Source organism: Phalangium opilio, unplaced genomic scaffold (assembly GCF_054372755.1).
Source record: "Phalangium opilio isolate 3A_F unplaced genomic scaffold, DU_Popi_V2 ptg000002l_1, whole genome shotgun sequence".
Taxonomy (NCBI): Eukaryota; Metazoa; Arthropoda; class Arachnida; order Opiliones; family Phalangiidae; genus Phalangium; species Phalangium opilio.
In genome coordinates, this window is record NW_028324144.1 from 887,223 (window position 1) to 901,440 (window position 14,218).

General features: G+C 42.0%; 4 protein-coding genes across 5 annotated transcripts; 3 read left to right on the top strand and 1 right to left on the bottom strand.

Annotated features, from left to right (window-relative positions):
• The first annotated feature begins 2 nt into the window (after nucleotides 1–2).
• Nucleotides 3–584, top strand: LOC149718124 (kappaPI-actitoxin-Ael3a-like). The gene is made up of 2 exons (XM_089867819.1): nucleotides 3–222; nucleotides 289–584. Exons 1-2 carry the CDS (start codon nucleotides 174–176, stop codon nucleotides 513–515), a joined length of 276 nt encoding a protein of 91 aa, XP_089723945.1. The 5' UTR covers nucleotides 3–173; the 3' UTR covers nucleotides 516–584.
• A 103-nt stretch (nucleotides 585–687) lies between these two features.
• LOC149718125 (thrombin inhibitor hemalin-like) lies at nucleotides 688–1,986 on the top strand. Its single transcript, XM_089860791.1, has 4 exons — nucleotides 688–790; nucleotides 854–1,066; nucleotides 1,528–1,581; nucleotides 1,641–1,986. Exons 1-4 carry the CDS (start codon nucleotides 742–744, stop codon nucleotides 1,844–1,846), a joined length of 522 nt encoding a protein of 173 aa, XP_089716917.1. The 5' UTR covers nucleotides 688–741; the 3' UTR covers nucleotides 1,847–1,986.
• LOC149718126 (MFS-type transporter SLC18B1-like) lies at nucleotides 1,864–4,692 on the bottom strand. 2 transcript variants are annotated; one of them, XM_089867508.1, is made up of 12 exons: nucleotides 4,157–4,692; nucleotides 3,975–4,070; nucleotides 3,710–3,783; nucleotides 3,491–3,641; nucleotides 3,355–3,423; nucleotides 3,198–3,288; nucleotides 2,990–3,129; nucleotides 2,827–2,925; nucleotides 2,676–2,764; nucleotides 2,414–2,611; nucleotides 2,250–2,343; nucleotides 1,864–2,183 (listed from the first exon to the last, which is right to left on the bottom strand). In XM_089867508.1, exons 1-12 carry the CDS (start codon nucleotides 4,298–4,300, stop codon nucleotides 1,974–1,976), a joined length of 1,455 nt encoding a protein of 484 aa, XP_089723634.1. In that variant the 5' UTR covers nucleotides 4,301–4,692; the 3' UTR covers nucleotides 1,864–1,973. The 2 variants fall into 2 exon arrangements, with proteins under 2 accessions (XP_089723634.1, XP_089723633.1); XM_089867507.1 differs by having other exon boundaries at nucleotides 2,990–3,132; nucleotides 4,157–4,690.
• Nucleotides 4,693–7,654: 2,962 nt separating this feature from the next.
• Nucleotides 7,655–12,381, top strand: LOC149718127 (uncharacterized). Its single transcript, XM_089867505.1, has 3 exons — nucleotides 7,655–8,883; nucleotides 8,997–9,263; nucleotides 11,426–12,381. The coding sequence occupies exons 1-3, from the start codon at nucleotides 8,153–8,155 to the stop codon at nucleotides 11,889–11,891; spliced, it is 1,464 nt and encodes a 487-aa protein (XP_089723631.1). The 5' UTR covers nucleotides 7,655–8,152; the 3' UTR covers nucleotides 11,892–12,381.
• The last annotated feature ends 1,837 nt before the right edge of the window (nucleotides 12,382–14,218 follow it).

The following is a 14,218-nucleotide window of genomic DNA, read 5'->3' on the forward strand; positions in this document are numbered from 1 at the left end:
TCCCCTCTTAGATATCAACGGATGCGGATGCAAATTTAAGAAAATAGAAAGAAGGAAATGTGTTTCTTAGAAGTCGAGATAAACAGAAGGTTCTCCATCTACATCAATCATTCAAATAGAGATCTATTATTACTAAAGTCAAACCACCAAGAGTTTCCTACGTCGTATCCAAAATGCGTTTCACGATCATATTTCTCGTAATTATGTGGTCATTCCTCAACGGTAAGTACTTGAACCATGAATTATTAATTACCGGTTGCCTTAATTACCTACCTACCTACTGATTAGCGTTGAATGAGGTCCAAGGAGGTTCGACTAACTTGAACGCGGTTTGCACTCATCGCAAGAAGAAGGGTTCTTGCAACGAGCGTCAGAAGCGGTATTACTACGACCAGGCCAGTAGCATGTGCCGGCAATTTGCTTATAGCGGATGCAATGGCAACGCTAATAGATTCAATACTTTGGCTTTGTGTCAGAGCATCTGTATGGGTATAAATACGGCTAACAGGGGTTGAAATGAACCTAAAAAAACGTGTATCTAACCATTTAAAGTAGAAATAAACGAGTAAAATAATGCAATGGTTTCTTGGTACTCTAATTACTAAGTTTGGTTTCCGGTAACTTCCGTCTTAAGCCTACAATTAGTTAGATTACTCGATAGTGATTTCCTAGGGATGTAGGCTAGGGTATAAGCGTAAGTCAGATGAAATTCGAATCATATTGCAAAAGAATTTAGACACGATGAGAGCGGAAACCATTTTCTTCGTTTTGGCTACGATGTTGCTGATCGGTGAGTCGGATTACTTGTAATATTAATTACTTAATTAAGGCATTAATCGACATTTTATGGAAGGTGTTTTGTGTCGAAGTCCACCACGAGTTCCACCACCCGCAAATTGCATTGAACCAGCTTACACTGGGCAATGCAGAGCCCTAACATATCGATTTTACTACGATCAAACCGAGGGAAAGTGTTTGGAGTTCATATACGGTGGATGCCAAAGCAATGGGAACAATTACGAGAGTCTGGAAGCTTGCCAGGAACGTTGCGAAAGACCAGCGCCCGGCAACCAAGACAACGAGATTTAAATAAATAAAGATGTAAAAACGAAACTAAACGCATTATTAAAAACATTCTTTTTCTTTCGGAATTATTGAATTTCTTTAAAACATTTTCTTATTTTTGGAATGGAAAGAGAGAAAGGTTGCGGTTTAGTTTCATCATCAAATTGATAAAAAGTAGAAAGAGAGAGAGAGTGATTTCTCCCTCGGGGCATTTCGCAAATGTTGAATCTCTAATTTGATCAGCCTTGAAAAATGTAAAACAGGATTTCCTCACGCATGAGTTTCTGAAAAGTTGCGATAACGTCCACCTCCTTGTCATTACGCTTTAAAATTTAACTTTTCTCAGAACAGAAAGGGGACAATCCAACCAGGGGGATCGAAAGAAAAAAACACAAAATCACGCTTAACAACAACTCCCTTCTCTTACAAAGAAGCATAACATTCTGCAACTTCGCGTCGAAGGTACCAAACGTGAATTCACCATGACTACCAAGCTCACCATTTTCGTTATGTTAGGTAAGAAAGATTCGATCGCTACCATTGAAATGTTTAAGACACGCTGTAATCTTTTACAGCGCTCTTAAGTACTTGCCTGGCGGTCTCGACACCGGCCGACTGCAACCTACCTCAAGTAAAGGGTCCCTGTCGAGCTAGGATGTTGCGTTACTATTACAACGCTGCGGCCCGGAAATGCGAACCGTTTTACTATGGAGGGTGCCGAGGAAACGGAAATAACTTTGCCACGTCCAGAGATTGTCGCGGTACTTGCGAAAATCAGTAATTATTACAAATGACAAGTGAAAGTATTGAAACTATACGCGATATCTTTAATTAAACGCGCTCAAATCTGTATCAAATTGAAATGCGATTGCGATGTTATTTTAAAATTAATGTTCATTAAAATTCAGTTATAAAACTGTCCTATTATTTCCGTATAACCAATTCCATTCGTTGGAATCGGCCGGTTCGATGGAGGAACTCAAGCCCATGGCCGGCCGTTCCCCATTAGCGTGAGATTCGCGGTGGTTCAAGCTACAACCGCATAAAGGAGTGTCCTCAATCATGACGTAGCTTCGACGTCGACGCTCCAAAAAGTGAACTACTATAAAGGTCAAAATCTGACGGAGGTGTCAAATACAAATCAGTCGCTTCCTCCACAGGCCACCAAGGTAGGTTCAACTTACCACTAGTGAGAAGAAACAGGCAATGAAAGTGGTAGTATCCCTGTGACCAACCATTTCGTATAACGGTCCGGTACACACGGACCCAATCAAATGCCTAATCGCGTTTAAAGACATCCAGTGTTATACCCTGTCGAAACGGGACCATGGTTGCCAAGAATACTTACCCGACGTATTCGCTGGTAAAAACGATCTTCAGGACCATGATGAAGGTGATCAGGTCATCGGGGAACTGTTGGCGGGCCGAACGTAGCAACCACGCGACGGCGCTTGAAGAGACGCATCCGGTGCCCAAACCTTTTAATATCAGGCCCAAGGCGATGGTCCCCATCTGTTTATTTAGGCCCCACGAATCGGGAGTGCCTCTGATGTCACGCTTTGTTAAAACGACTCCGTTTCAGACCTTAAATTTTGGCTCTAAGTACTTACGTCATGACTTTTAAACTGGCCGGTCCCAAACACGCTAGACCCGCCGCCAGAAGTGAGGAACCAAAACTTATCACAAGAAAATTGCACCTCTGCAAACATACCAATATAAACCTTAGTTACAATTACTTTTCAGGGTTGATTAACTACCGACCGTTTTTAGGACGACGGCCGCCGAGATGAAATCTCCCAAGCAAGTAAATACGTAAGTAACGAGGAACACGCATCCAATCGCGATGGTGTTAAGTTTGCGCTAAAATCGGGAATTAAAACTTGTAAGCCGCGCGATTAGCCTTTGCTAATGTGGTCAGACTCACTTGCTCGAGTTCCGAGCTCAATGTAATGAAAATGTAACTGTCCACGGCGGAATTGATGGCAATGACCAGGACGGTGACCCAGATGAAAGAGAACTGACTATAAATGGAGAAATCGTCCTTGCTGGGCCATTCCATCAACTCTTCTTTTTCCCACCCAAAGAAAAGTTCCATACTCAAACTCGCTTAAACTTAATCTTCATTAACTCACCATTATGTTCTTCGACGACGGCCATCAAAGCGATGGCCACCACTACAAGTATTAAGCCTAAAATGGCGAATGTGGTGAAATAGTTGCTCAACTGTTAAAAAGAAAAAAACGGTCACTAGTTTTCGAGGTTTGAATTTGGCGCGCCAAACGAACGAACCGAGTATAAGATGGTGGCTAAGGGAGCTCCGACCACCAAACCCGCGATCCCGCAAGAGTCCATCGCGGCCTACAAGATACATACCGGATGACGTCAGTCCAATTAAGTTAAATCGGCTTTGAATTAAGTAACTTACGATGAAATAAATGGCGTTTGCGTAAAAGGAGCCACCTCCGACCAGGAGGATGACGGCGTAAAACGTCATGGCCATCCCGACCCCATTGATTAGTTGAAGAAAGACATTGAGCGCCACGAAACTACCGCTACCTGGAGACCATTGCATGCACCTAAAACATATCACCCAATATTAATTACTTTTAATTACTAAATACTATTGAAAATAATATACGTATACCCGAATAAAATATTGGTACCACCACAGAGAAATACGCCAGTTACTACCAAGAACTTGGGCGTAACTACCGCCATCTAAGTAAGTAATTAAAACCAAGAAATTAATAATTACTACACTTTATCCCTTAGAGAATGTACTACATATTCAACAAGCCCATCAATATGGAGAGAGGTTGATTCGTTACTCCTTGGATTGAACGACAACCCAAAGAATCGTATTTTGGCGGGACAAGCCAGACGTGGGGGTGTGACCATGTGACACTTACAACTTTACGTTCAAATCGTCCCACGAAAATTCGTCCCAATTGAAAAGCGGCAAATGCCATGCTAATTTGCCACATTTTTTGTGTTTTCGATAATGCCTTTAAAACAAACAAACAAACAAACAAGTATTAGCCCAATATTTTAAAACGCAATTTCTAATTACGTAAAGCAAATAATTAATTACCAGTAATGGAAAGAGCGCTGGGACGAAACTTTGAGAGGCGCCGGTCAGTCCGCAAGCCAAACCCAGGGTCAACAGTAACCATATTTGACGATTGGTAATAGCCGGTTCATTATCTTGGATTCTCAACAACCCGATTAACGCCATTTTTCGTTTTAATTAATTAACTAAGCTAAGCTACGCGGCGTAAAACTAAAATTAACATCAATTAAAAAAACCTAAAACTAAACTAAATACTGATAACGTGCATCTACCCTACATCGCGACGAACAAAATTATTCACATCGTAAAAAGTGTCTAGGTATATTTACAAAATATTATTCTAACTTCACGGCGTAGTTTTTTAGGGTAGGGCCTAAATTCTAACTAAACTTACGCAACGAATTTCGATTTCTTAAAGAAAACACGTGATTTTGGCCGACATTGAGACGAGCTCGCCTTACTTAAGCGGGCCACCGACAAAACCGGAATGAAGTACTTATGGAAGTTTCCCAAAATCGGAGACTGCGTGTGTCTGTGTACATTGGCAATAGTGGTGGGTTGGTTGTGAGGGGGCTGGAAAAGGAGAAACAACTTATCTTGATACTTTGATAGAGAACAGGCTAGACTTCGCCCTTGATCGCGAGGGCCAACCTTCACTGTCAGGATAAACTGATATCAATATCGCAATCTCGGCCGATATCAAATTGAAATATTTCGAAGCTTCAAACCAAACTTTGTTACACTTTTACGCTTTTTATAAGGCGGGCCAATTAATTATAATTATGGATCTTGTTTTTTTTTTGGTTTAAAAAAATGAAAGTTCGTGTTGAAATTTTTAAAAAATATTTCTGGTTTTTTGGTCTCTGGTTGCGTCTAAGAAATCATTATGCAAAATACCTTGGCTCGAATTTCATATAATAACGTAACGAAGTTCAAAATTTGGAGAAACTTTTCTAAACACTGTAGAAATATTCGAAAAAATGTCTATAGTTTTAGCATAAGTTTATAAGTGATATGTTCCATAAGCATGACACTTCGTAATGCTAGAGACTGGCTTTACGAGAATCTATGACCTGCCTCACTCACTTCATGACAATTAAGCTCTCAGTAACCAGTGACAAACTTATGGCCAACATATCTTATGAACTTATGGATGGTTGTCATTAAATTATTTTACCAAAGTTTCAATTAAACAGGATTAGAAAAATGTTAAAAATCAATAAATACTATATGTACAAATAAACCCAAAGTTATCCGATGAGGTTTTTTTTCAAGCGCCCTTAAGGGTTGGATTTTGGGACGCGATGTTAAACATCTAAACTGAAAAGAGATTTAGTGTCTTTATTGATCAAGTGCGCTTGAAAGTACAATCGATTGGTATTCTAACAAATGAGGTACTTGTTGAGAATGGGATAAAATGACGGGCAACATGAAGTTTGATGGGGTCGTGAAAAGTAGTTTTTTTCTTTTTTGAACGAGTGGGGTATTTTCGTTTATTTAAACAGGGAGACCATCTTTGAGCGTTAGCCTTTTTTCCAAAAGGGGCTCTCTCTTTTGTCCAGAGGATTTTTACTCGCTGAGCGGAAGATTACCATGCCAAAGGTCTCCGGAAGCCCCCGATTATGCGCTAAATACAATGAAAGAAGGAAACCCCGTAACTACCTAGCACTACTACTAAAACCAAACGCAACCAGAAGTCCAGTCATCCGAGTCTGCAAAATCCCTCCGATACTCGGGTCGGTTGTTCCAATGAAACGGAACCCAGTTTGGACTTTGGGACGACTTAGGGAATGGTACTCCGAGATATGGGTTTCAAATAGAAACGTATTGGGAACGCCCGCTCCTTGTCAAAAGTCTCGGACCCGCGAACTTAAGTTCGTTTCAACTAAGAGCTCAATCTACCCAGTACGGGGCCCAACTGATTCTTTAGAATTGGGTTGTAGTGCCATGATAGTATCGCAATCTCAAAGTGGGATGGACGCCTCCGTAGATCAAAGAAGGTTGGCGCTGGCTCTTCTTGGGATTCTGTCGGATTTTGCGCTCCGTTCAAAAGGACATCGATGGAGTGACAATATTCGGGAACCCCGCGAGAAAGAAAAAAATGAAACTCGTCGTCAAACGGAAAATGGGCGTCGATTCGGAAGCAGATGCCGGGCGCCAAAGCAGCGGGACGCAAACCCAAGTTACAATACAACCCCCTTCCTCGGACGCGACAACACGACCCCCCGTCAAAAGATGTAAATGAGGTTTTAAGAGCCATTAACGGTTAGCGTGGGAGGAAAATATACCGAAACAAACACCTGAGACACGTGTGTCTAAGGAGAGAAAAACCAATCAAGTTCAAAAGATTGATAACATTGATTTAAGATATTTGGCGAAGGTGCCACAAGAGTACTTGATCAATTGGTGGGAAAATGATCAAGGATTTTCCGACAATGGAACTCGAGGTGCGTAAATGTAAAAGGTGCTGAAGCATTCACCCCCATTTCAACTGAAGAATTGTATATAGGCTTCCAAAGCCAGAGATCACTTTATCTAAATCTACCATCTTCTCGTACACGCTGAGGCTTTTTTATCTTCTTTCAGGCGCAGTTTTCTACGCCTTTCAAGGTATATATTCCATTCTTATCCAACATCACTCGTTCCCTTTCGTTATCCTCCTTGTATCGGAGCTCCCGGAATTGTCGTATTTTTGGGGATCTTTTATAAAAAGGTGACGAACGGAAAATAAAAATTTGGTCCAACTATATTAAAAAGCTTATCCATTTGGGATCGAGTTCTTGTTGTCGGGGTCAACTCTATCTGGTGCATGGGGACACTTTGCCTCTTGGCGACGACAAGTACTTAAGCGCCTTATCGCGTATCTCCCTCCGTGCAATTTCATTAATTTAATTCTTTGGGGTTGAAGGAATTTAAATAATATGATCTCGCGTCTTAACACGCAATTGGAGAATTACTTATTCGTTTAAAACGTCGAGAAAAACAATAATCTAATGACGAATCCAAAACTAACCTTCATTCCTTAAAAACAAGTAAAATTCATCCATAATAGAGTTCTATTGGAAACATACTGTTCTTTAATGGTAAAAGTATGGACGAAAGGTCCGAATGAAGTGGAAGGCATGTCTTACCATGAGTTTGTCAAACTGTCCCCCTCTCTCCCCTAATATTCCCGTATTCGGCGATTTATAGTGAACGAACTACGTACCTTCTTTCTTCCCAATGGAATTCTCCGAGTGAAACCAACTAGGATATTCGCCTTCAATTGGAAAGATGGAGAAATTTGTAGAAAGAGCAGGGTTTCGAGGGAGGAATCCTAGTTTCATCCGACAATGGACCAATCGGAGTGTCCCTCCTAGCACGGTGACGTAAGGATCCCACCATCCCTTTCCCGAAACGGACCAATGAGAAGAGAGAGAAATCTCGAATGCGGGGAAGCCCGACTCGGCGCTCGAGATTTTCCCAACCGGGAGAAGAATGTCGAATGTATCCAGATATATATAAGGAATATATCCCGATGCGAACTAGCGTGGAACAGTCCCCGATAGGACAGACATTAAAGGCGCATTTTTAAGCCAAATCTCGGCCGGGAGCTGCACGGCTAAAAAAGGGTGACTCGAGCTGCCAGTGGGGACCAAAATTCCCAGATTTAATCAAGGCACCTCTCCGAAAGAAACGCGATACCCGGGTGCCACTCGAGAAAGTGTGTAATATAGCGCCGCGGTATTACCGACCGACCGCCTTTTTATTAGATTTCCGAGGCGACAGGTACAATATTAGTTTACCAGGGAAACACGATTACGATAGCGTTAAATCAAACCCGAACCGCGATGAAAGGTTAACGCGAGAGTTTAGTCAAATTAGGCGCGTTTGACTCCAAAAATAAGGAGTTCGTTGGAATTAAGGAGATCAAAACAATAGTGTGATTAAAAGAAGGGCAAGAGAGCTATTCCCAAATTGGCAACCCCCGTTTTTAAGCGAGGGAGAGATAAAACGGAAGGTGGTGAAAGCGAATAGATGGGAGATATGTCATCAATGCGAATGACGGACGGTAACGTCGCCTCTTCCCGATTATTAAACGGCGGAGAATCGCTCTTGAAATCGATGCCGCATCAACACCATCAACATCCCGACTCCAGATCGCCCGTCTCCTCGCTCTTGACCCTTTCGGCGGCACTTTCTCCCGGAGACAATGGGGAGACCAACAGGATGATCAACTCCGTCGCCACCTCGAGACACCCCGCCAACGTCACCGGCTCTCAAACGAATAACAACCCTCATCATCATAACTACCTACATTACGGACAACACCAGCAAGGACATCACCAAAGACAGACTCTGAATAATCATTCTCAAGTGATGGTCAGCGGAAACGCTCGCGTCACTGATCACGCGCTTTCGGACCTTCAAGCTAATTTATCTCGCGATCACGCGTCTTCTAATAAGAGTGATTTCGGCAGCGGCGCCTCGAGCGCTTCCGCCAAAGATTGGTCCTACACCAAAGAACAAGTGGCTTGCGTTTGCGAGACCCTGCAACAAGCCAACGATACCGAAAGGTTGGAAAGGTTCCTGTGGTCGTTACCGGCCAGGGAACCTTTCAGAAATGACGAGTCCGTTCTGAAAGGTCAAGCCATGGTGGCCTTTCATCGCGAAAAGTACGACGAACTATACGCCATTTTACAAAGTCATAATTTTGACCCGAAACATCACGACCATTTGCAGAAGATTTGGTACAAAGCTCATTACAGGTAATTGCCTTCATTAATTTAGTTAATTAAATCTCGTGTTTCTGAAATTTAAATGAATATGTTATCGTCACATTTTGACATCTCCTTAACTAATTAAACCCTCGTGTTCGCAGGGAAGCTGAGAAACAGCGGGGTCGCGCTCTGGGCGCGGTGGACAAGTACCGACTGCGGCGCAAGTACCCTTTACCGATGACCATATGGGACGGTCAAGAAACGATCTATTGTTTCAAAGAAAAGAGCCGTATCGCGTTGAAAGAATTCTTCCAGACGAATCCTTACCCCAGTCCCAAGGACAAGAAAGATCTGGCCAAAGAAACCTGTCTGACACTGACACAGGTCAGCAACTGGTTCAAAAACAGAAGGCAGAGGAGCCGAACGCAGTAAGAATTCGTTTATCTCTCACACATATACGTAATACGGGTCATCGCTTTCACCGGGGAAGCCCATGCACCTTTTATTTGTAATTCAAACCTAAAATTTTATACATATAATAGACCTTTAAAGAAAAAAAATAGACGGGGGATTTAAATAATAATTCATTTGTTGATAAAATTAATAACGGCACGCGCACGGGACATGGCTCTATCGTTTCAATCGAAATGCCTGATGATAACAATTATCCGTTTTCCCTTTGGTTTGCTAGGTTACAATGGGACATGATAGCGGGGGCTTTTTATTGTCCTAAAACTGTCCTGCCCGATTAATTTCGCCCCAGTAACTTCGGCAAGGAGACCAAAAACCTCCCCCGCTCTTTGGGTCGACTCTATTGTCACAAATTTTTCATTCAGTTTTGCCAAACATATTTCTCCGGACTCCGCGGTTCAAAATTATAACGTAAAAACTAGCTAATTTCGTAGTAACGTTACACTCCAACCCTGAACCATCAAAATATTTAAAAATATATTATATTTCAATATTGTTTTGTAAATATTACCGATATAATTCTCAAATCAATCCAGGATTAAATAAAAACATTTAGGTAGAGATCAAATTTCAACTGAAGCGGTTTCGAGTACGCTATAGCGTATAGCGTAGGACCAACCCCCAAAAATATTTATCGTGGTATATACGAGCATTCCACGTGATATACGTGTATAACAAGGACCTATACACTACACGGGCTTAACGCCTCATTGAAATCCTGTAAAACCAAATTTCTAATAAAACAAGACTTGTCCCTTATTCAAAAGGTCCTCGACCACCTCGAAAAGCGAATAAACTGGAAGGCGAATGAGGGCGGAATTTCCTAATGATCAATTCGGTTTTGTTTCGTGAACATATCGAGGTTAAAAGTGAACTTTGGCTAAAGTTCATCTCGATTCGTTTGGTGAAATAGCTGTAACGAAGATAACTATATAAATTGAAAAATATGGGCTAGGATAATGTCCCTTAATACGGCTTTACTCTCATTAACTACAAGTTGTCGAACATTAGAACCACTCCCCCGCGTGCAAAAGAAAAAAAAAGCTAATAAATCCGGCCTCTGGGAACTAGTTGAGGGGCTTTAAACCCCTACCCCGAAAAAACTCTAGCGAAAGCGAGCGAGTTTGACCCCGTATTCGGGACATTCCTTTGACCAACGTTGGCCCGGCTCTCCTCGTTGAAATCCCCGTACAAGTAGCTGGTAATAGGACATTCCTCCGAAAGATCATAGAAGGAAAGAAGGGGCTGAAGTTAAAAAGTTTTAAGTTGTTTCGGACCGATTGACCCCTGAGACGAAAATGTTTTCGAGGAGTATATACCCCCTGTTGGGGCCGATGCACTCACTCCCTCGCCATCGCCAGTCAGGAAAGCATAAATCTGCTTGTGTAAAAAACGTGAAAGAGAAAGATTGTGCGTGAACTTTCCTTCCTGAGATGGATCGGTCGGTTGGCGGGGGAATATATAAAAATCCTCGGTGGTCGAGAGATCGTAGTAGCCTTAAGACGTATAGTACACGCCGCTCTAGGCTTAATTAGTTACACGTGACGATTCCGAGCTTCGAACAAGTGCCTCCTTTTTAAGCCCCCTGCACGCAAGTACCCCAAAACAAAAAATATATAAAAATGTGTTTCGCGGGCATGCATGGGCATTGACACTCCTCTCCTAAAATCTATGACCTCTTCGCTACCCAAACAAAGACTCTGTGTATAGTGCAGGGTCGTATATACTTTGACCTCTCGGAGGTTATTTAGACCTTTGGCAAGGAAAATAAACTTCTGGTCCCAGTCAAAGTTCCCTTGGTATAGTCAGTCAGTCAGTAGGATCGTAAAAAACTTGTCGCTAGCGATCGGGACATAAATTTTAAAATGGGCAAACCCCTATCGTAAAACGACAGACAGTCTTCCAGGAAGACTATAGTCGCAGGCGATACTGGTCATTATTTTCTCGCCAGATGGCCCGAAATGGGACTATGGTGTCGTATCTGACGCTTTCCGATTATCGGGTGTTGAAATCTCGCGGATACCCTGAGGAAATGGTCCCCCTTTCTAAATCTTAGCCCCAAATGTATTGAAAATGGGTTCGTTCTTAATTTAAGGAAAAGTTATTTGTTGGTCAACAGGGAACAAAAGAGCACGGATCCCAAATTGATTTCGCCGCAATCGTCCACTCAGGTGTCCGGCGCCGGCATTCCTCATCCGGGACAAACGTGCTCTCTTCAAGTTTGCCACCATCCTTTGTCACAGAACCACAGCCTTCCTCCCACTCCTCACTTGACACCCTCGCCTTCGCACCACGGAGGATTGCCTCAATCCGCCGCCAGTCATCTCTTGCACGCCCATCACGGTCATCATAGTCATCATCATCATCATCATCACGGCTCCTCGGCCTCCAATGACGAGATCCATCACCTTCAATCCTTGCACGCCCTCAGTCAAAAGGTGACGGAAGACCAAGCGGCCTCCACCTTGATGGCCATGGTCAAATCGGAACCCGGTTTGTACTCGTCATCCATGTTTTACCCCAGTTGCCAATCGACCTACGACGGCTCCTTCTCGCACCTCCAAGTTGCCGCCAGTCACGCCTGAATCGGGACCAGTGCTACCACCAAAGATAGATACAAACCAATTTCAGTATTACTCGTAAAAACCATCGCTAAGCCTAAATACCTACGTTTAAGGAAGCGGTTTAAGCCTAATTCCCAGCCAAAAAAGAGACTTATAATGGAGTGACGTCACAAGCCTTCCCTTTTAGAAATTAGACGTATACAGTGCTTGGCTTATTTAGGTAAGATCCTCTGTAAAAAACAAATTTTATTTAAAATCTTGTACAAATAATTAGAAGAAAGAAAAAAATGTGAAACGGATATGAATAATAAGGAATAACAATAGAAAATTTAATAGAATGATATCGTATGATATCCGCCACCAAAAGACAAAGGTTCAAAGGTTTCTATATCTTTCGAAAAAAAATGAAATAAAAGGTGCTAAAGCGAACTTTAAATCGGAGACGGATCAATTTGCTAATTTCGACCCGCGTTTAAGTCGAATAAAAAATGTTATCAAATATTATTTAAAACTTCTCTATCGATTTAATCATCGTAAGTAAGAATAACAAACTTCCAATTGTTGTTAGGCCTATCTAACTATTTGTCTAGGAAAGACGTAAACCTCGCGTTTTGTTTTTCACTCTCAGTTCAGTTCGGCGTCGACGCGGCCCTTGTAAAAACATTTTCAAATCTAGACATCCTTAAAATGGTTCGCTATTTTTCTTCCCACAAAAAAAGGAAAAAAAGTTATCATTCCAAAGTTCGTGTTTTGCTTTTAATAAAGCGTGGGCCGCCATTAATTACGACATTTCAATATTGACGTCACCGCACGAGGGAGATGGGAAGATGATTAACGAATGCAGTACCGTACCGATGTTTTAGAATGGAATCCAAGTAGAAACCCCGTTAAGGAAAAACTCGAATTAACTTACCATAACCATCTTGTTATAATACCGGTCGGAGCTTTTACTTATTAAAACAAACGAAGTAATATTACTTAGCGAAATGTAAATACACTCGTATACCATTAAGCCGCGAAGTTACCCTTTGACCCCCTTAAAACAAAATGATCATTTTAATTCAACCCGGCCCTCCCTTACTTCTTAACCCCCTTCCCCCCAGAGTATCGAATATCAATTGGTCAACGCTGTAACTCGATACAGTATAGAAAAAAAAATCATTTGTTTTACGTTGGCGACATAATTATCCTAACAACTTGGAAAGGAATGAAACTTCGGGTGGGGAAATTTTTCATAATTTTTTTTTTAGGAGAGAGCCACGCAACTCTCCATCTGTCCACTTACTTCTTCGAGGTGCCATACTGAAACAAATTTACTCTGGCTAAGGGTGAGGGGGTAAGAGGGTTGTAAATAATGGACGTTAGGGAGAGCCCGACATATTTTTTGCGTGGATTATCCATCTAGGTATAATGATGAAACATTAACACGAAGCCAACGACGTTGGAAGTCTCCATCCGTCATCTGCCCCTCCCCTCCCCCCAAACACCCACGTGATCGTTTTGACCTAGGAATGACTCTCCGTGATCCCGTTCGCATTATTAAATGCGGACAATTAAAATAATACAGTTTCCCTGATTTTAAAATATTCATAGACTGGTGGTCGGTGGTTGATCCCCACGGGGGTTTCAAGCCCCTCCCCCAATGGTACGTGTAGGAGGAAGAGCAAATAGATTAAGTCTGGATGGACTGGCACTTGGTTGGTGTTATAATCTCAACGCGGCGCATGCACGACCCATTGATAGAAAATATATATCCCAAGATTTTATCGGATTAAACCACCGGGGAGAATAGTCTCTGATGGGCCGTTTTAATCCCCGATAAGAGCTATACTATAACACGAGTTGAAATTGCAAGCTTACCAAAGGTAATGCCGGTATCCTGATTGAAAAGGCCCATGCATTTTATAAACCGTAGCTTTTGACTTTTTAACGTTTCAATCATAATTTTTTAGACGGTGTGTTATTTGTAAATCATTTCTCATAATTTTGACGTAATTTCACGCCATGTGGTCTAGGGGGGAAACCAGAAAGAAAGAAAGCATATGGTTCACTCAAACCATCAGGCATTGCGAGCCTTCATTTTAATTGTCTGACGTCATGCACATTACGTAATGGCTCATCTCAACCCGCCTAATTTTTTAAGGTCTATTTTAAAGATATTAAAATGGTTTCCGGGATAAAAAAATTTGATTTTGTAAGACGGTATGGTTCCTACTAAGCCTGCAATTTTGCAAAGAAAAAAAGGCGGTCGGGGAGGGGATAATCACTCTTTGAATTTGTTGGAAAAGGTTCCGAAGAGCGAGATAGAGAGAAAGTATATATATTTTTTGCCTGACTCTGGCCTGTTT